The sequence below is a fragment of the Somniosus microcephalus genome, chromosome 34 (assembly GCF_052327205.1).
Source record: "Somniosus microcephalus isolate GS21.2 chromosome 34, FLI_Smic_1.0, whole genome shotgun sequence".
Lineage (NCBI taxonomy): Eukaryota > Metazoa > Chordata > Chondrichthyes > Squaliformes > Somniosidae > Somniosus > Somniosus microcephalus.
Genome location: NC_141020.1, coordinates 10,409,985 through 10,431,957, shown reverse-complemented (window position 1 = coordinate 10,431,957; position 21,973 = coordinate 10,409,985). Strand labels below are relative to the sequence as shown.

The 21,973-nt window shown below is 43.4% G+C and overlaps 1 protein-coding gene across 1 annotated transcript in view; it reads right to left on the bottom strand.

Moving 5' to 3' along the window:
• The window catches only part of arhgap35a (Rho GTPase activating protein 35a), a 133,024-nt gene that overhangs the window by 51,614 nt on the left and 59,437 nt on the right, over positions 1-21,973 (bottom strand). Inside the window, exon 4 of the mRNA XM_085973375.1 lies at positions 7,279-7,411. Within this exon, the coding sequence (XP_085829501.1) occupies positions 7,279-7,411 (133 nt within the window). The remainder of the gene's footprint in view (positions 1-7,278; positions 7,412-21,973) is intronic.

Here is a 21,973-nt window from a genome sequence, read left to right as displayed (position 1 = left end):
AAAATTTGAGAGCAAGGTTTAACAGAACTGCTCGACTGAATGAGGCTTATCATTAGGAACGTTAAGAACAGGAGGAGGCCATTCAGCCCCTCGACCCTGTTCCGCCATTCAATGAGATCATGGCTGATCTGCGACCTAACTCCATATACCCACTGCCTTTGGCCCATAGCCCTTAATACCTTTGGTTAACAAAAATCTATCAATCTCAGATTTAAAATTAACAATTGATCTAGCATCAATTGCCATTTGCGGAAGAGAGTTCCAAACTTCTACCACCCTTTGTGTGTAGAAGTGTTTCCTAATTCCACTCCTGAAAGGGCTGGCTCTAATTTTAGACGATGCCCCCCCAGACCTAGAATCCCCAACCAGGGGAAATAGATTCTCTCTTACTCTATCGGTTCCCCTTAACATCTTGAAAACTTTGATTAAATCACCCCTTAATCTTCTAAATTCTAGGGAATACAACCCTAGTTTGTGTAATCTCTCCTCATAATTTAACCCTTGAAGCCCAGGTATCATTCTGGTAAACCTGCACTGCCCTCCCTCCAAGACCAATATATCCTTCCTAAGGTGTGGTGCCCAGAACTGCTCACAGTGCTCCAGGTGTGGTCTAACCAGGGCTTTGTACAGCTGCAGCATAACTTCTACCCCCTGGTATTCTAGTCCTCCAGATATAAAGGCCAGCATTCCATTAGCCTTTTTGATTATTTTCTGTACCTGTGCGTGACATTTTAATGATCTATGTACCTTGACCACCCCCAGTCTCTTTGGACTGCCACTGTTTTTAGCTTTTCAACATTTAGAAAGTACTCTGTTCTATCCTTTTTAGGCCCAAAGTGGACGACCTCACATTTTCCTACATTGAAATCCATTTGCCATAGCTTTGCCCATTCACTTAATCTAATCAATAACCCTTTATAATTTTATGCTTTCATCTACACTGCCCACAATGCCGCCTATCTTTGTGTCATCGGCAAATTTGGATATATGGTTTCCTTTGGCATCATCTAATTCACTACCACCCATATAATGGGCAATTACAGAAAAAGGCACAGATCACCAAAGATCCAGTTCCCTAGAAACTGCTCAACAGAAAAACACAAAAATCTTATTTTACAAAGGTGGATCTCAGCGAGTTAGTTTGAAGCAGCAATCCAACCTCTAGACTTAGACAAAAATTGCTGAAGCTTCTCTTCTGCAGTTTATGACGGCACTCAAACCTCTTGACTAGATTACTGTCTTTTAATCACTCCCAGGTATTCATTATTTTCTATGTAGTGCACCAAATGCAATCTAGTCCAGTGTTATTGGTATTTCAGTTAAACATAATGGCAGACATGCACTAGACGTTCATGCTACATCCACTTAAATTGTGGAAAAACTCCCAGTAATACAACTGTGGAGTTTGATGATCATCAACGGGATTAGACAAAGTCAACATGGATTTATGAAAGGGAAATCGTGTTCTACAAACCTACTGGAGTTTTTTGAGGATGTAACTGGTAGAATAGATAAGGGAGAACCAGTCGATGTGGTGTATTTGGATTTTCAGAAGGCCTTTGATAAAGTCCCACATAAGGGGTTAGTGTGCAAAATTAAAGCGCATGGGATTGGGGGTAATATACTGGCATGGATTGAAAATTGGTTAACAGACAGGAAACAGAGAGTAGGAATAAATTGGTCTTTTTCGGGGCGGCAGGCGGTGACTAGTGGGGTATCGCAGGGATCAGTGCTTGGGCTCCAGCTATTCACAATATATTTCAAGGATTTGGATGAGGGAACCAAATGTAATATTTCCAAATTTGCCGACAACACGAAACTAGATGGGATTGAGAGTTGTGAGGAGGAAGCAAAGAGGCTTCAAGACGATTAAGGCAAGTTGAGTGAGTGGGCAAATACATGGCAGATGCAGTATAACGTGGATAAGTGTGAAGTTATCCACTTTGGTAGGAAAACCAGAAAGGCAGAGTATTATTTAAATGGTGATAGATTGGGAAATGTTGATGTACAAAGGGACCTGGGTGTCCTTGGGCACCAGTCACTGAAAGCAAACATGCAGGTGCAGCAAGCAGTTAGGAAGGCAAATGGTTTGTTGGCCTTCATTGCAAGAGGATTTGAGTACAGGAGCAAGGATGTCTTACTACAGTTATACAGGCCCTTGGTGAGACCACACCTGGAGTACTGTCTGCAGTTTTGGTCTCCTTACCCAAGAAAAGGTATACTTGCCATAGAGGGAGTGCAGCGAAGGTTCACCAGACTGATTCCTGGGATGGCAGGACTGTCGTATGAGGAGAGATTGGGTCGACTAGGCCTGTATTCACTAGAGTTTAGAAGAATGAGAGGGGATCTCATTGAAACGTATACAATTCTGTCAGGGCTAGACAGACTGGATGCAGGGAGGATGTTTCCCCCTGACTGGGGAGTCTAGAACGAGGGGTCACAGTCTCAGGATACGGGGTAGGACATTTAGGACTGAGATAAGGAGACATTTCTTCACTCGGAGGGTGGTGAACCTGTGGAATTCTCTACCACAGAAGGCTGTGGAGGTCAAGTCACTAAATATATTTCAGAAGTAGATAGATTTCTAGACACAAAAGGCATCAAGGAGATGGGGAGAATATGGTATTGAGATAGAGGATCAGCCATGATCATATTGAATGGCGGAGCAGGCTCGAAGGGCCGACTCCTGCTCCTATTTTTCTATGTTTCAAATTTGGTTCATGTCTGGAGATATAATTTAAACTATGTGACAACAGTGAACAGCTGTTTATAGATCTAAAGCTAATCTGGCAGCAATTTGTGACGAATTAAGATCACAAAAAGAAGCATATTGCACAATATTAAAAAGCACTGGATTTATTGCAATGTGTCTAGTTACAACAATGATCCCTTACACATGAATCAGTACAGGCTAAAATTCAGAATGTCGCAGTATTCAATACCAAATGTTGACCAGAAATTCTGCACATTGTGTGCATCCTGAAGGGGTTAATCCTTCCACCAGCAGAAACCTATTAGATTTGAACAAAATAAACTCAATGGCAGTAAGCCACATTTCGGTTTGTATAGCTACCTTGATTTTTCTTTTTATAAAGTGGAACAAGCCACAATCAGGCAGCATTCTGAGAACTGAATGGATGCTTTCCAATAAGAATTTTAGCTGAAGGAAAATATTCTCTGTCAGCGTCCCTGTTGGTTTGCTTGGCAGTATATAAAGGAGCGCTGCAGGCAGGAAGGTGCCAGGTTCAATACATGATCTGTTTTGGTCTGTTACAGTTGGAATGCTGTAACTGGCCTCAGCGGCCCCGGGGCTGGGAAGGAGTAGAGAGGAGGAGAAAAAAAAAAAGCGACCAAAATCACAGTGGCAGCAGTGGCTTAGTTGGTAGCACCCTCGCCTCCAAGTCAGAAGGTCGTGGGTTCAAGTCCCACTCCAGAGACTGGAGAACAAAAAACTAGGCCGACACTCACAGTGCGGTGCTGAGGGAGCGCTGCACTGTCGGAGGTGCCGTCTTTCAGAGGAGACGTTAAACCGAGATCCTGTCTGCCCTCTCGGGTGGACGTAAAAGATCCCATGGCACTATTTGGAAGAGCAACAGGGGATCTTTTCGGTCCACCCGAGATATATTTCTCCCTCAGTCAACATCACTAAAAAACAGATTATCTGGTCACCATCACAGTGCTGTTTGTGGGAGCTTGCTGTGCACAAATTGGCTGCCGCGTTTCCCACATTACAACAGTGACTACACTTCAAAAAGTACTTCATTGGCTGTAAAGCGCTTTGGGGTGTCCTGAGACGTGCAAGGCGCTATATAAATACAAGTCTTTCTTCTTTTGCCCCCCTGAAAGTTATCCAGATACTCCTGCTTGTGTAGGCATTGGAGGAGGATGGGAATGGGATTGGGATTGGTTTGGGTATAACAGAACCCTCAACACTGCCTTCGCTAAGATGTGACTTGGACAAGGAACAGGAGGGAACCTGTAGGACTGTAATCTGAGCAAAAGTCAGTATTCTTTAGGAAGAGCAGAAAGAAGGGAAGATGAGGAGCAAAAATCTCAGTCATTAGCAGAGAATGCAAATATCAGGGATTATACAACTGCTAAGAGCATTTAAATGATCAGAACTGGCCAGTGAAACAGTTAACAGTTGTAATCACAGCGTTTATATTTTGACATCTTCCAAGGCTGGTCAGGACATGTATAGACAGTGAGCGGAAAGGTTGAAAGCAATCTGTGCTATGCAGCAATTTCTCCTGTAATTATCCCAACGGCTCCTTCATTAAAAGGATGCGAGAATAACGTCCACATTTCTTCTCGACCGTAAGTGGGATGGGGGGGGGAAAGAAATGCCATTTTCTCAAAAGGAGAGAGTGCGTAAAGTGAAGCAGACTGGTTAAAGTGCGTGGCAGGAGAAGCTGAAGTAACATGCCCAACATTCAGGATGCTGGTTATTTCCACTGCAACTATTTGCATTCCAAGTGTCAAGAATAGAATTATAGAAATTGACGGCACAGAAGGAGCCTAGTCCCACTTTCCAGCTCTTGGTCCGTAGCCCTGTGGGTTACAGCACTTCAAGTGCATATCCAAGTACTTTTTAAATGCGATGAGGGTTTCAGCCTCTCCGGCAGTGAGTTCCAGACCCCCACCATCCTCTGGGTTGAAAAAAGTTCTCCTCAACTCCCCTCTAGTCCTTCGACCAATTACTTTAAATCTGTAGCAGGGTTTCAACCCGAAACGTTGACTATTTCCCTCTCCATGGATGTTGCCTGGCCTGCTGAGTTTTTCCAGCATTTTGTTATTTTTACTTTAAATCTATGCCCCCTGGTTATTGACCTTCCTGCAAAGGGAAATAGGTCCTTCCTGTCCACTCTATCTAGGCCCCTCATAATTTTATACACCTCAGTTAAGGCTCCCCTCAGCCTCCTCTGTTCCAAAGAAAACAACCCCAGCCTCTCCAATCTTTCCTCATAGCTAAAATTCTCCAGTCCTGGCAACATCCTCGTAAATCTCCTCTGTACCCTCCCTAGTGCAATCACATCTTTCCTGTAATGTGGTGACATTATGAAAAGTACGCTAAGCTTCTTGGGCAGTTGAGAATGGTTACCCATGCATCCACCTACTTTGGATCTAAATACAGGAAACTATTTTTTATCCGGCACCGACGTGGTGCCGGTTCATCAAAAATTCCAGATAACCGAAAGCTATAGTAAAAGATACGGAGCTGAGAGCTCCGTATAAAAGCAACAAACCCTGTTGCTTAGGTTCAGAACAATGGACACAAGTTGCAAGCGTCTCTGTAGCTTAGCAACAGCTGCAGCCACACCCCTGCACAGCAACAGATCGAGGAAGGCAAGTAATAAAACTTACCTGAACCTACTCCTGAATTTTGCCAGCTAACCGAGATTTCCGGTTATTTAGGTGCCGGTAAATCGAAAGTTTCCTGTACCAAAGGAAAATCCAAGCTATTTTTACCCTTCTCCTTAGTTTCATTCTCCGCCCTTCCTCCCAAACATGATGTTACAAACAACCTTGTACTTGCAGACTGCCCTAGCTCAGTGGTCAATCTTGGGGAAACACAACTAGAAGCAACATTCTCAAAAAAAGGTTAAAAAAAAAGCAATCTCTCTCTACAAACCTCAGTTTTTAACCCAAATAGAATTATATTTAAAAAAAATATTTACAAAATTTATGGAAGAGCAGATTAATTTGTATTAGCCTAAAGCTTACAGCGAGTGCAAAATGATAGCGATTGGATTCCACACCATTATATAGTGCCCGGTCAGGAGAAAATAAACACATACAAATAAATATTTCCCAATTTCATAGTACTTTTGCTGTAACCGGCAGTGTAATTTAGTGCTGATTAGGGACATCGCTTATACAGAAGGTGCAGGTATTTGCACAATGAATTGAAATTGGAGGTGTGTGCCAGCCACATATCCATCTACCCACCCCCTCGGTCATCACTGCACCTAGCACTTTCTGGTAATCTTCAGCTCTAAAGTACGCAAATGAGAAAGCAAGCATCAAATAGAGAGACGAGATAGGCAAAACCACAGAAATAAATCTCCTATTTTTTTTATTTTATTAACTGCCTCACAAATGCTGGTTGCTTTCCAGTTCGCAAAACAAGCTGTACTTGCTTAAATCCTGCTTTCTCTGATCAATTATGCATGTTCCATTTAAGGTCCTGTGACAAGCTGCACAGCAGGGCGCTTGGCTGCTTTCAATCCAGCGCTCTCTATTGTGCATCCTCTAATGACAGACCTTATTGTGTAGACTCATTAAATAAATAACCACCGCTCAGTTATTCTCTCCCAAAGCCCTGATTTCACAGCACTGTTTATAGAACAGAAGTACTTATGGACTATGAAGGGATACTTTTAAAAACAGGAAAGTCTTTCATGCCACACCCTCCCCACCCCCCGATCTCTCTTTCCTTGGGTTCCTTTCTCTTTTTCCACTGCCCCACCCCTAGCGTTATTGCCTTACTGTCTGAGAATGAAAACTGGCACCTTCCAGTCAATGCTTTTGCCAATGTTGCTCCTGATCCAGCTGCTTGTGTCTGGGGATGAGGCAAATGCACAAGAGCTCAACCTAATCTTCCTCCAATCCCTCCCGTTGGGGAAACTTTTATGTTTACTTGCTTTCCTCTCCCAACTGCACAGCCAAGATTATTGGTGTAAACCCCCCCTGTATCCTGCCACTGTCGCATAGCACCAGCATCCCACAGGGAGAGGATGGCTTGCATCAAGAGCCGACATTTTGCACAGATACATTTATACCACTGATGCTTCAACAGCAGTTATGCGCTGGTAAAGCCCCTCCCATTGGGTGCTGCAGTCCATAGTCACATCACGATCAAGATGAAGTAATCTTCGCAATCAATGTTCTGAGAACATTAGTGAAGAAATAAAGAATTTTGTTGTAGCACATGAACCACATTCCATTCATAACTAATCTGATTCAACCTCAAAAACAAAAATAGGAACTACGTTATCTTACTCTAGATGCTTCTATTGAAACTTTGTGGGCCTTTCACGGTTCTTTAAAACAAAGTCTGAATACTTGCTTTTTTCAAATGCTATTTTACATCCATAAAAATTAACCTGCACAATTTGCTAAAGAATCGAGAGAATGTGTTCCGTTATGCTGTGCAGATTCAGTTTCTGATTTATCAGCAAAACAAGATACAAGATTAAAGCTTTGGTGCGTGAGATGACACCCACACTGGTTGATGAAGGAATCGGATGCACGAGATTATCAGAAATGTGATCTTACCTGTCGAATCAATAAAGTCTATGCATTTCTCGATGAAAATAGGAATAGGCTTCTCCGCTGTCACTACAGAAGTCAGAGGCACTCCAAAATAATTGCTTTTTGAAATGGAAGGTCGAGGTTTGGGCTTGGGCTTCTGTGGATGAAAGAAACAAGCAGAATATTTAGTAACACAGGAATCTACATTCAGAACACTCGAGCCAGAACGGTGTTGAGGGCTGGTTAAGTTCTCTACAGATTAAACCGCAGTTATATTACTGTCCAAGTATCATGTTTGCTCACGCTCTCTTTCCTGAGATTTTCCCTTTCAATAGCTCCTGATCCATACATTATCATTTGAAATGAATCGCTCACATCTTATGATTTTGGTCAATAATGGCAGTCTACATTACAACATTGGCTACACTTCAAAAAGTACTGCACTGGCTGTTAAATGCTTTGGGACGTCCTGAGGTCGTGAAAGATGCTATATAAATGCAAGTCTTTCTTTTTATTAATTGAGCAAATAAGACGTCCACTTGCAATGCAGCATCTTTCTCTCTCTTTACTTTCACCTCACCCACCAAAGTTAAAGGTAACACTTCCACAAACTGGCTCAGAGACCTTCTGACTGAACCACTGCAGATTAAACATGTCTCGTGTATAATTAGGTGGAAGGCAACATCACCTTAAACCAAATGCAGAGACTTAAACCAAACATAGCATTATAAACCAAAGTTATAGACACCCAAGTATGGGCAATGGTAACATGCCTCATACCAACATAAACAAGTCCATGAACACCAAGAATGGTTCACAGCCAGGTGCAATTCCAACTGGAAACAAGAATTCCAAAACATCGGCGTTAGATTATTTTCTTCTGTTCTGATCTGACACCACACCATTTCAGAAGAAAAAATAATTCCGTTTAAAGCGGTTGGCTGGAGGATTTAGCATGAGAATGCTATTCCAACTTCCACATAACTGAGGAATTCGAGATGGAACCAAGTAGTCAAAGCAGAGGCAAAGTTGCTGCAGTAATGCTACAACGTTCCTAGGATGTTTTTGGCATGTTTTGCAAGCACAATATTGGTGAACATTCGACGCCAACATTGCATTGAGCAGTCTTTCCAATTTCAGACAGCTTGCAACCTTTATATGAAGGCCTGAATAACAAACGTTGACTGGACAGTTGTACATAAGCGTCAACTGAATTTTGGGCTTGAAGCAAAAAAGATACAGCAACCACCACTGGGGGTTTTAGCCTAATGTTGTGTATTACACTTATAGCATGCAAGATTCATAGTGGAGTGTGATACAAGTAAGCATTTCCAAAGTGGCCTGGAGACGGATGCTGGGATTGTGATGCTGGTAGTGTGCACTGCTGTGATGATTCACTCAACAAACGTTACCCAGACAGTCACACATCCGCCTTTCCCATTGAACATTAGAAGCATGGTGTTACACCAGTCACTGCAGTACTTTACCTTAGCAAAAGTCAAAAATTTACCTTGTATCCATCCACTTGAGCAGTTAGCAACATGTTAAACAAACCTCCCTGGACTGTACAATTAAAAGGCTAACATTTTTAAGTGCAAAGAAAATCTAGCATTCATCTTCGCCTGTCTAAAGAATGCATGACTATATTCTCAAAATCAAATTCTTACAGCATACCATTAAGAACAAAACTTTTTAGACATGCAAGTCAATCTCCTGTGACGTGGCGTAAGAGGAGTTGAGAAGTCAGGACCAAGTGTAGTCTTGGGGAATAATTCAACCAGGGTTGTACAGTACAGAGAAATAAGTCTTGGTAGCCAAGACCTTTCCAAGATTTTCCTACCTTCACTTTCAAGCACCTGCAATCTAATGCAGAGAAGAACAAAGCTGCTTCATTTTTACATGAAAGGCTTTTGCCAAGTTACTTCCACAATGAGCAATGATTTCCTCTGTGCAATTGGGGTAGAGAAATATTAAACCAGTTCTTTATTTAAAAAAAAGGCATTTATGATTTCACTACAACTAGTGCACAGAAGTAATATTCCTTGCACTTCTTACAGTTGCAGAAAGCGAAAAGATGGGGTGAACGAAGAGCGTTGAATAGTGAACATAATAAATATTCTGGATTTGGCTTAATTACCTTTGGAGCTCAGAAGATATTTAGACAGAACTTTCCCTCAGAAGGTGAAATAACTAGTGCAAATTCCATGATAGGCTAGATTGTACACGACCTGCAGAAGGAGGGGCCTTTACAGGCAGAAAGGTTTTTTCTCAGTCCATGCTGTATGTTCTTACTTAAAAGTTACACGGACTAATATACATGGGAAGTGTAGCGAGACCAATAAAGACAAGGATTTGGACAATATTTAAACCTTCAAACAATTTCATAATCAATACTACTTTGAAAAGAGCTTAAAAAATTACTGATTAAAAATCTAACCAAAATTAAATATTTTTGTTCAAAGTGAAATCGCATTAGTGTGAGGGAACTAGCTCAGGGAGCTACTGAATCAGACAGTGCCAGAGAGCTGGACGAACACACACACTATTGAAATAACAAAGCACTGACTATATGAACAGATGTAAATTCATCTCCCTCACACTACACTGATTGGGAACTCCTCCTAGTCAACACCCAATGAGGTAACTACTTAGTAAAAGAACATTCAATAACCCTTGGCCAGAAACAGACAGGAATGGATGCTAAATTTGAACATAAACATCACAACCTTAATGGGATACTGCCACTTAACATCTCAAGTGTGCAAGGCAATGCTCCCTTGTTAACATTTCAAGTATGATAAACTCACATCGCTGAAGGATAGTTCAGAAATATACACGAGTCAGCTTAGTGAATCCTGCCTCAATGTGATGTCACGTGGAACTGAACTTGTGCCATACCACTCCCAAATATACCACTACCAGCACACCGTGTGTACCATCTAAAAGATGCACTGCAACAACTAGCCCAGGCTTCTTCGACAGTATCTCCCAAACCCATGACCTCGAACGCCTGGAAGGATAAGGGCAGCAGGCACAGCAGAACACCATCACCTCCAAGTTCTCCTCCAAGTCACACACTGTCCTGGCTTGGAAATATATCGGCCATTCCTTCATCGTTGCGGGGTGAAAATCCTGGCACTCTCTCCCTAATAGCACTGTGGGAGTACCTTCACCACACGGGACTGCAGCGGGTCAACAAGGCGGCTCACCACCACCTTCTCAACACCAATCAGAGATGGGCAATAAATGCCGGCCTTGCCAGTGACGCCCACATCCCAGGAACGAATTAAAAAAAACCATGGAGCTTTATAAAATACAAATAATATTTAGCAGAGCTTTTAATTTTATCAGAATTCCTCTCCAATCTCTAAATAGTACACCTTTAGCAAAGTAGAAATTATACAAATATTGATTTCCCAACCTCCCCCCCCCCCACCCTCAAAACAACTTGGAGGGAAAGAGAAGGGGACAGCAGTGGAAATAGCAACAAAAATCTTTGCCTCGTCCTGCCAGTTGACCTACAGCCAAATATCAAGACTGCAAAAACTACAAAATTCAAGTCCACGCCTCTACTAAATTACAACTGCAGTCAACACCATGAAATTTGGCTTACCTTTTCACTTCCAAGCCTATCGAAAATGTCACTCGGTTAAAAATGAAGTGCTTTTCAGACGATTTCAGAGGTCATTTCTGCAGAGATCTGCTTCCAGTATCACAATCTCGATTCTTCACCCACCTTCCAAAAACCCAAACGGGGCTGATGAGTGAGAGAGAGAGCGCGAGCACGTTCCTCCAAAGCGAACGTTTCCCCCTGCAGTTCCAAGCCGTGCTCATCGCAGTTGAGTTTTATTAGAAATGACAGGACCTGGTTAACCTTACTGCTACGATAACTCGTCGCTACAGAAATTGTGACGAGCCAATGCAAAAATATGCTGACACCACAAAGTTGGAATCGGTGGATATTTGAGCGCAATTGACCATCAAGGCATACAGTGACAGTGGAGAGAGTTAGAGAAACAGAAGGAAAAACAACAGCAATTTCCATTTGGTGGATCCATCCAGCACTCCTTGCGGCAGTCAGGGACTGCCTATTTCATTTTTTCTTGTAATTTTTCCACTCCTTTCCGCCCCCCCCCTTTCCTTTTGTTTCTCTCTCACACCTGGCAGCTATCCCTTGCCCTGCCAGTACACTTTACACCCAATCTCAGCCTATTACCATCGAGTCTAGCTTCTAATACCTTTTATTGTCTCTTTTTTTACTTCTTTTGTTTCTTTTATTCTTTTGTCCGATCGCAGCCCTGCCTCTGATCGATCTTTTCTTTCCAGTTTTGAAGAAGGGTTCGACCCGAAACGTCAACTCAAATTTCTGTCCACAGATGTTGCCTGACCTGCTGAGTTTTTCCAGCATTTTCTGTTATTAGGGACAGTACCAAGCTTTGCAGTACAGTAATGGGACTAAAATTATTAAAACTTTTTTATAGTATAACATTCTTTTAAATACTTTTGTTTAAATAGTAAGCACAGATCATCTCAAGGAGTTAGCAATTCTGATAATTCAGCTCCCTCACATTAGCCACATGCTACAACTTGCATTTATATAGCAACTTTTAACGTAGCAAAAATGTCCCAAGGCGCTTCACAGGAGCGTATTCAAACAAAATTTGACACCAAGCCACAAAAGGATTAGGACACGTAACCCAAAACTTAGTCACAGGGGGAGATTTTAAGGAGGTGAGTGAGGCAGAGAAGTGGGGAGGTTTAAGAAGGAAACTGCAGAACTAGGCAGCTGAAGGCAATGGTGGAGCGATGAAAATCTGAGATGCACAAGAGGTTAAAAATTGGAGAGGCGCAGAGATTGGAGGGTTGTCAGGCTGGAGGAGGTTGCATACAATATACAGCACAGCAACAGGGCAGAGATAGCGAGGGGGTTGAGATCGTAGAGGGATTTGTAAAGATGGAGAATTTTAAAATGGAGGCGTTGCCCGGACCAGGAGCCATTGTAGGTCAGCGAGCACAGGGGTTGATGGGTGAACGGGACTTGGTGCGAGTTAGGACATGGGCAGAGTTTTAGATAAGCTCAAGTTTACAGAGGGTGCAAGGAGGGAAGGCGGCCAGCCATGAGGGCATTACAAAAGACAAAATGTCAATAAGATTTCTTGGTATCCATTTTTTTGTTTTTTTTGTTTTGTTCCCTGCCCCTGAATTTCTCTCTTCCTCTCCTGAATATGCTGACTCACAATTCTGGGAACACATCTCCATGGACCATCACTACCTCATCCAAGTGGCTCAGGTGCGAGTCTAGACTGAGCGTGTTGTCAGCCTTTCAACAACAACAAAGCCCAGCCCTATTCAACATGTGCCCAATATCCACACCGTTTCCAATGGAGCTCAGCTTTATTCTTCCTCCTTCCAGCTAATCGTAGTATTTCTATCACTGATCGGGAAGGGATCGTGTAAGCACCCTTTGATTTTTAAGAGCTAATGATGACAATATTCAATATAAGTGTACTATGAGTCTTCCAAGCCAGTAAATTCAGGGGAATGCGGTCTCTAAATTTCGCAGAAAGCAATTTTATCCATTTAGTGTTTCCTAATGAAGTATTTCACCATCAAATTACTGAAGCTGTAATGATATTAGTCATACTATAGCTTCATTGAGATACCAAATGTATTAATACAAAAGAATACCCAAACCCCATATCTAGTATGGCATTGTGTCATTCTGGAGACAGTATGTAGAGGAAGCCAGATTCCTCAGTATACCAGGCAGATCACCAATAGAGCTAATCTCTGCCCCCAAAGCAGACCACCAAAATATCACACCGTTTCCCACAAGGTCTCAAAACCCTAACTACACAACAGTGCCGGCTGCAACTGGAGGCATTTATTTTTTGCTACTGGGCAAATACTATCATCTCTGTTTAAACTTGTCTGAATTTTTTTTTTTTTTTTTTTTTTTTTTTTTAAAGTATGTGAAATTTAAACTTAAACTTATCGAACCTTTTTGGATGGACAAGCAAAAGAGCACGAGAAAGGGAATGTGCGCGCGAAAGATTAAGACAAAAGAGAAAGTGAGCATGCGATGCATATAAATGAGCTGGGTCACTTTTGTGGGGAAAAAGATGAGGAAACAGATGGAACAGGTGACATCTCACTTAAGATAGAGCGATATCTAGGCCTGAGACACAGAGCGGGGGAGCGGCAGCGGCCGGCCGTCAACCGCGCGGCCCTCTAAACTGCCCTGGCAACGGCGGGCCCCCCCTGCTAGTTATACATAAATAAGGTGCACAATCTTTTTTTGGGGGGGTGGGGGGGGGGGGGGAAGGAGGAGGAGAATGAGAAAAGGATCAATCCCTAAACAAACATAATGGTGGTGTCAGCTGTGGCTCAGTGGGCAGCACTCTCACCTCTGAGTCAGAAGGTTGTGGGTTCGAGTCCCACTCCAGGGACTTGCGCACATAAAGCTAGGCCGACACTCCCAGCGCAGTGCTGAGCGAGCGCTGCACTGTCGGAGGTGCCATCTTTCAGAGGAGACGTTAAACTGAGGCCCCGTCTGCTCTCAGGTGGATGTAAAAGATCCCATGGCACTATTTCGAAGAAGAGTAAGGGGGTTATCCCCAGTGTCCTGGGGCCAATATTTCTCCCTCAACCAACATAACAAAATACCGATTATCTGGGCATTTTTACATTGCCGTTTGTGGGAGCTTGCTATGCGCAAATTGGCTGCCGCGTTTCCCACATTACAACAGTGACTCCACTTCAAAAGTACTTCATTGGTTGTAAAGTGCTTCGAGACGTCCGGTGGTCGTGAAAGGTGCTATAGAAATGCAAGTCTTTCTTTCTTTTAAACCACAGGCTCACCTAGCGAAACTCCTTCAGCTCTCCCACACCCCCCAGCCCCATTACATACACGACACATCTAAAGACAATAGCCTCCTCATGTGACATGGCATTAACCTCCAGGTTATTTGGTGCTTTACTTTAACAGAAAGCATTTTCCAGCAGGAAGACTGGCTCTGCCGTCTTGAATTATTAGTGACAATGAAAATGGGCATAAATCGAAAGTGGCTCTTCAAATCTACTGAAACATCAGTTGCCTTTCCATCTGGCCAGCGCATATAAAACAAGACGATTTCTGGAGCCTAACTCTGCAGGAAGGAGACCCCCTCCACAAACAAGTGCGGTCAAACAGTAATTATGGCAAGTGTAGTGCCGATATTGAGGACCTATCACTGGATGAATTTCCTGACAGTTCAATTAATTGTGCAAGTTATTTCCTTGCTACAGACCCTCATCATTGCTGGGGCAGGGTTCCACAGAGGTCACGTGGCCTCCAGCAGCTCACCCAAGGTAGTCGCTTTTCACATTTAATCCCAGACATACATGCAGCTGCTGGCTATTTAACCGCAGCAGGCAAGTACATCTAAAGCTCATCCCTAACATTCATACACGGGCACCATTCAGTACATGTCACTGGATATTCCCATTACTAGCCTGGATCGCTGTGGACAATTGTCACACCCCTACTGTTGTTCTAGGTAACATTAGCGAATAGCAACTTATTTTGAATGTAAACAATTGTGTGGTCTGAGTGGAAGAACAACTCTAACTTTTGTGCTCTTGCCCTTCCATAAATGTAGGTACAGGAAACTCTATTATCCGGTACTAACGGGACCGGCGTGGTGCCGGTTTATCAAGAAGTCCGGATTAGAGAGAGGTATAGTAAAAGGTACGAGAGCTCCGTACACAGCAACAAATCCAGGCTTCCCTGTTGCTTAGCAACATGTGCAGGAACTCCGGCCACAGACCAAGCATCCCTGTTGCTTAGCAACAAGTGCACGAACCCCAGTTACACAGCCACAGATCCAGGAACTGCCACCAATATGAAGTAAAACTTACCTGAACCTACTCCTGAATTTTGCCGGTTAACAGAGATTTCCGGTTATTTAGGTGCCGGTAATTCGAGAGTTTCCTGTACTGTATTACTGGATAATTAGACTCAGTAAAAGTCTGCACTTTACAAAACCTAAAAAATGATCGCAAACAGATTTGATTAATGAGACTCCTTATTTCCACAGCCAGTCACTCTTCACATTGGCAAATTGAACTAAAATGTACAAAAATGAGGAAAAGGTCCATATATTGTACCAACTATTGAATTTAGTAACTGCCTGCCTTAGAAGTCTTTTTTTTTTAATATTGCCTTTTTACTAAGAATCTATGTTTAGTATTCCATAGACCATCCCATTTCTTTCCCTCTTTGGGTTAAAAAATTCCGTGGTCACCCACAGGAATCGAGCAGCATTCTCCCATTTCCAAGGGAAATAAGTCGCTCCACAAATCTGGTTCATCAAATTCTACACCAGCTGTCTAATCCGCTGAAGCTGTCCTGACAGGGCCGCATAAAACTCATTAAAGTTCCATTAGAATTTCAGTCAGTCATTAAAGTAATGCAATTCAACCCTTCAGTCCCAACAGTTAACAGGGATACAGACTTAAAAAGTTCCCCGTACACTTACTTTAGGGTTCATTTTGTTTTTCTCCGACCAAGTACACCCAATCAGTGCCCGAATAAGCTGACCTGCTCACAGGTCAAATATCACAGTCAAACATCAGTGGGTGCCACGTGCACTAGTGTCATTAGAAGCGACTAAAGGGAGTCACGACCTTAATGGATTTCAAATTATATTATCTATACAAAGTGGTCTAAAAGGTAGTCACCATCAGCAATGTACAGCGCTACACACTCCTGTAATCCAATCCTTTAATGAAACAGTCTCTAATTTTTCCACCTCTGCCCTGAACTCAGCTGCCGGTGTCCTAACTCGCACCAAATCCCGTTCACCCATCACCCCTGTGCGTGCTGACCTACACTGGCTCCCAGTTAAGCAACACCTCGATTTTAAAATTCTAATCCTTGGCCTCACCCCTCCCTATCGCTAATCACCTCCAGCCCCACAACCGCCCAAGATATCTGCGCTCCTCCAATTCTGGCCTCTTGAGCATCCCTGATTATAATCGCTTCACCGTTGCCGGCCGTGCCTTCAGCTGCCTGGGCCCCAAGCTATCCCATTGAAACTTATAAAATTCTAACAGGACTAGACAGACTAGATGCAGGAAGGATGCTCCCAATGGCGGGGGAGTCCAGAGCCAGGGGTCACAGTCTAAGGGGTAAGCCATTTAGGACTGAGATGAGGAGGAATTTCTTCACCCAGAGAGTGGTGAACTTGTGGAATTCTCTACCACAGAAGGCAGTGGAGGCCAATTCATTAAATATATTCAAGGAGGAGTTAGATATATTTCTTAAGGCTAAAGGGATATAGGGAGAAAGCAGGGACGGGGTACTGAATTTGGATGATCAGCCATGATCTCATTAAACGGCGGTGCAGGCTCGAGGGGCCGAATGGCCTACTCCTGCTCCTATCTTCTATGTTTCTATGTAATTCCCTCCCCAAACCTCTCCACCTCTCTTTTCGCCTTTAAGACACTCCTTAAAACCTACCTCTGTCCCAATTTCTCCTTATGTGGCTCATTGTCAAATTTTTGTCTTATAACATTCCTGTGAAGCGCCCTGGGATGTTTTACTACGTTAAAGGTGCTATATAAATACAAGATGTTGTTGTGAAAGTACTTGCTAATGGCGAGGTAGGTTCCTCAGCCACAAGTCATCTTCCAGTACTGGACCCAAGTGGCCTCGAGTCCACACTGCGTGGGGGTAAACGCTTTAAACTCAATGCTGCCCCCACCCAATCAAAACCCTGGCCAATTCCTCCATCGCCACTCAATCCTCCTTAAAAAGCTGACGGGACAGCAACCCTGCTGGCACAAAGTTGGAGATCAGCAAAATCAGCACCGGCCCAGGATTAAACTTGGAGCCTTCCTGGTAATTATGGCTCAGCCCCAGAATGGGCTTGGGAGCAGATTCCAGTAGTTTTTAAAATGTTTTTGTTCCTTCTCTGCAGAAAACCACTGTTGTTGTTTCAAACCGTGGGTATTACAAGGGTTATTAGTGTAACAGGCACAATGGTGAACGGAGGTGGGGTATTCAGTGTAACATATTAGAATAATAAAAGATGTGGACAAAGCAGTATCCCACCATTAAAGCTTGGGACGATGAAACAGATTCAAAGAAATGACATTTATAATTAGCCTCATTTTTCCTGTCTGGCAAATTAAAAACAAATACTTTTATGCAAACGGTTAGTGATGACATCAGGGAACCGCCTCGTCGATAATGACTATCGATTCAGTTCAGCCACACCTGGGAATAATTCCCAGCCAGTTCCTCACCCCCGAGCAGTACTTCAGGAACCACCCCTGCCGCCTTGGGATTTCACCACTCAGGATTTAAAAAAAAAGAAATATTCAGACATAAAACCATTCACACCAACCAGCAGAAACAGACCAAGAAAGCAAACAAGGCGAATAAAGCTAAATCACTCTGGTTTTAAATAATTCGTATTAAAAAAAAAAGTGGTGTGGAGAGCTGACTCCTTCTTTAAAAGAGGCCTTAAGCAAAAATATTGACAGTAAATACTGCGCATAGCATTCAGGAGTGGAAACTGGCTGGTTTTTTTTTTACCCATAATCCAGGATTGCCGAGGGTAACTACAGTATCCCCACCCCTATTAGAAAGTGAACCTTAGGGGAGAACAGCATCAGGTTCTGCTGTGATGGCGTAGACACAGACACCAGTTTCCAGACTCTCACAAGAGGAACATTTGACTAATTATTCAAGGGGCTGTTAGTGTCCATGGAATCGCACCCCAGCAACTGTCGGCACGTTTGAGGGGGAGGAAAAACCAAGCTTAAAACACCGAGCAAACAGCTAACCCCAAAGACACGGGGTGCAGTACTGACCTCATTAGATGACCCGAAATATTCTCTGTAAACACTATTTACAATGTTGACATACTGAGGACATTCTATTGCACAGATCATTTTACAAGTTTATTAGGCATTAGTGGGCCTCCCCCACACTGCACGTTAAATGGTAGCGGATAAGCCACTCCAGAAGCAGAGGAGCACTATACCAAATGCCACATCATGTATTAGTCTGCCTCTAATTCAGCGTGCCCCTTTTAAGGCTGAAAGGCGCAATTCCTGGGTCAGTTAGAGGGTAATTATTCTTGGGCAGATTTTCAAGTCAGTTAGAGATCATGCTGGCTTTTTTTTATAAAGAAGTATAAGCGCAGAGCGAGATCTCATCGCTCATGGCAAGTCAGAAGGTTCGTCGTCTTATCCCATGTAACATATCAGGGCCACTAATTTATGGCAATTGTGTAATTGAAATTGTGTTTCAGAAAATTGTGGGAGTGTCAGTAATACGGTCAGGCTCAAATTCCATGATTGTATACACATTAATGCATTTGATCTTACTCCAGAAACGTGCAAACGTAATCTAGGCCGACACTTCAGTGCAGTACTGAGGGAGTGCTGCACGTCTTTCAGATGAGACATTAAACTGGCGCAAAAGACCTCACGGCACTATTCTGAAGAAGAGCAGGGGAGTTCTCCCCGGTGTCCTGGACAATATTTACACCTCAACAAACATCACTGAAAAACAGATTATCTGGTCATTTATTTCATTGCTGTTTGTGGGAGCTTGCTGTGCGCAAGTTGGCTGCCGCGTTTCCTACATTACAGCAGTGACTGCACTTCGAAAAGTACTTCATTGGCTGCAAAGCGCATCGGGATGGCCTGAGCTCATGAAAGGCGCTATATAAATGCAATTTCTTTCTTTGAAAGGCAGAGGAGGATCAGATGGTGTCATAGAGAATGCATTATTCTGCTCGTGTATTATAGGTATTGTTGGGGATAAAAGAATCGCTAGTTAAAAATAAATTGGCTGTGGGACGGTTGAACACAGCACTGCAGCACCAAGTACCTTGGAGACAACTGGGAGGATTCAATGGAAGGCAAGTTTAAAGAGACATGCAAGTATGGAAAGAACGGAAAAAGCACGACAGCCGGGCATGTTGGAAATAGCATGACAGTGAAGTGCATGCTAGGAGCAGCCGACTGCAGCACCATAAACACTGGTCTCCAAGATAATCTGGCAATGCTTCCATTTTGTAGAAAATAGTAATATTCTAAAATTACAAAGTTAAAAAGTGCTCAGTTAAGTCCCAGATTTGGCTGCTAATAATTAGCACGCACCCATGTCCAATTTTATAATGGTGTACAACACGGTCCAATTGGAGGAAGTGTGCAAAAGCATCAGAACTGATGCCATCTAGATCTGACTGACTGGGATACCTTTGGCCAGTTGTGGCAAAACTGCACCAAGCACTGCACAATAAAAAGCAATAGAAAATGGAATCCTAAATCAAACAATGTATTATCCCTGGGAATGTAGAGCCTTGTAACTCTAGAGCTATTGCATCACACACAGATTTAATCATTGTTACCCACTTGGGAACTGGGAGACACAGTTGTTGACAACACCGGCCTTCGACCTCTGGGACCTGGGAAACAAGCCCAGACTAATGGAATGAAAGTCTTCTCTTCATGCAGCTGCAATGCCCTCACTAGAATGGGTTTGAACTCCTTCAATCTTGTGTGCAATGGGTGAACGTCCACACTATAAATGGCACAAAATTGGCAGTCTTGCTCAGACACACAAAGATATGTCCAGCGACAGCCAGTATGGGGAATGGGATGCTCCTCTGAAGTTCAAGGTTAAAGTATATTAATGGAGAAAGAGTACCAAGAGCTTTACTTTGCATCTAACCTCTACTATGATGGAACTAGGAGTGCTCAATACCAGCACAAGGTGCCAAGTGGAAAATATTCCACTCTGCTTGACTATTATCTTTCACAGAGGACACCATCTACAAGGCACAAGTCAGGAGTGTGAGGGAATACTCTCCACTTGCCTGGATGAGTGCAGCTCCAACAACACTCAAGAAGCTCGACACCATCCAGGACAAAGCAGCCCGCTTGATTGGCACCCCATCCACCACCTTACATTCACTCCCTCCACCACCAGCGCACCATGGCTGCAGTGTGTACCATCTTCAAGATGCACTGCAGCAACTCGCCAAGGCTTCTTCGGCAGCACCTCCCAAAGCCGCGACCTCTTCCACCTAAAGGGGCAAGGGCAGCAAGCGCATGGGAACAGCACCACCTCCAAGTTCCCCTCCAAGTCACACACACCATCCTGACTTGGGAATATATCGGCCGATCCTTCATCGCCGCTGGGTCAAAATCCTGGAACTCCCTCCCTAACAGCACTGTGGGAGCACCTTCACCACACAGACTGCAGCGGTTCAAGAGGGCGGCTCACCACCAGCTTCTCGGGCATTAGGGATGGGCAATAAATGCTGGCCTTGCCAGCGACGCCCAGATCCCGTGAATGAATTAAAAAAATTTAAATTACATAAAACCAATGATCCCGCACCGCACCATTAGCGCCCTTTAGTTTTCCAAAGCCTAAAGTCAATTTAGAATAACCCACTGCTTGTATCCTGTTCTGTCAAAAAAGTGATTAGGTAAAAGTTTCAACTGACGAGAAAAGGCGAGCTCCAGACGCCAAACACATGCTGAGAATTTTCCTGTAATCTCAGTACCAGCGTCAATTTATTCCTATTTCATCTAGACAGCAAATAAGTTTCAAACACTTCTGCTTTCTACACAGAAAGAAAGCCATGGGAAGAGATACTGCTTGGTGCATGCTCAATTAAGTTTCTCACCTCACTCCAACCTCCAATCCCCACCCGCCACCCAGATAGCTATTAACCCAAGGAAATCAACAGCTCATCAATAGATGATCCGTGGGTATCACCGGAGGATAGTATTGGGCTCCGTGGAGGAATAACCTTCTAACACTCACTATCTTGTCTCACCAATGAAGAATGACTACTTGGGCCTGGTGTTGCCAGCACTCACCAAACCAACAGCCTCTTCAGAAGAAGGGAGAAACTGCAGGCACAAGAGGAAATTTTGTTCTCCATTTTTATTTTCTTTCCTACGTGGAGTCGCTGCATCGCAGACCCTTCTCCAATCAAGAAGTAAATCAGTAACTTGACTTGAAATCCCACTAATACCTACCACTAAGACTGATGCAGCAAAGCTACTACAGGAAACTCTTATCTGGCACCGGCGTGGTGCCAGTTTATCAAAAAAGTCTGGATTACAGAGAGGTATAGTTAAAAGGTACGAGAGCCCCGTACACAGCAACAATCCAGGCTTCCTTGTTGCTTAGCAACAGCTGCAGGAACCTCCGGCCGCAGACCAAGCATCCCTGTTGCTTAACAACAAGTGCAGGAACCCCCGATTACACAGCCAAGAATCACGAAATGGCCACGAATATGAAGAAAAACTTAACTGAACCTACTCCTGATTTTGCCGGTTAACCGAGAATTCCAGTTGTTTGGGTGCTGGTAAATCGAGTGTTTCCTGTACGTGCTTACATGTAATTTTCTCTCCCTCCAATGAAAGCGCCTCACTGTCACTGGCCATGCCCAGAGACATCTATAACTGAGAAAGCAATTTTTGTGAAACCCCCATGCAGAAACCTGCAAGTACTACTGCTGTTAAAAAGTAGACTGACTGAGTAAATGAGAGAATTCTTTGGGGGCGGTCAGGGCAAGAGAATTTAGAACATGTTGTATTCAAGTCACATCCCCCATAATCAATACGTTCCAATTAAGCAATGATGCTTCGTTATCAAAGGAAAAATATTTCAACCTGCAATTTTCAAATTGGAGTTCCTTTC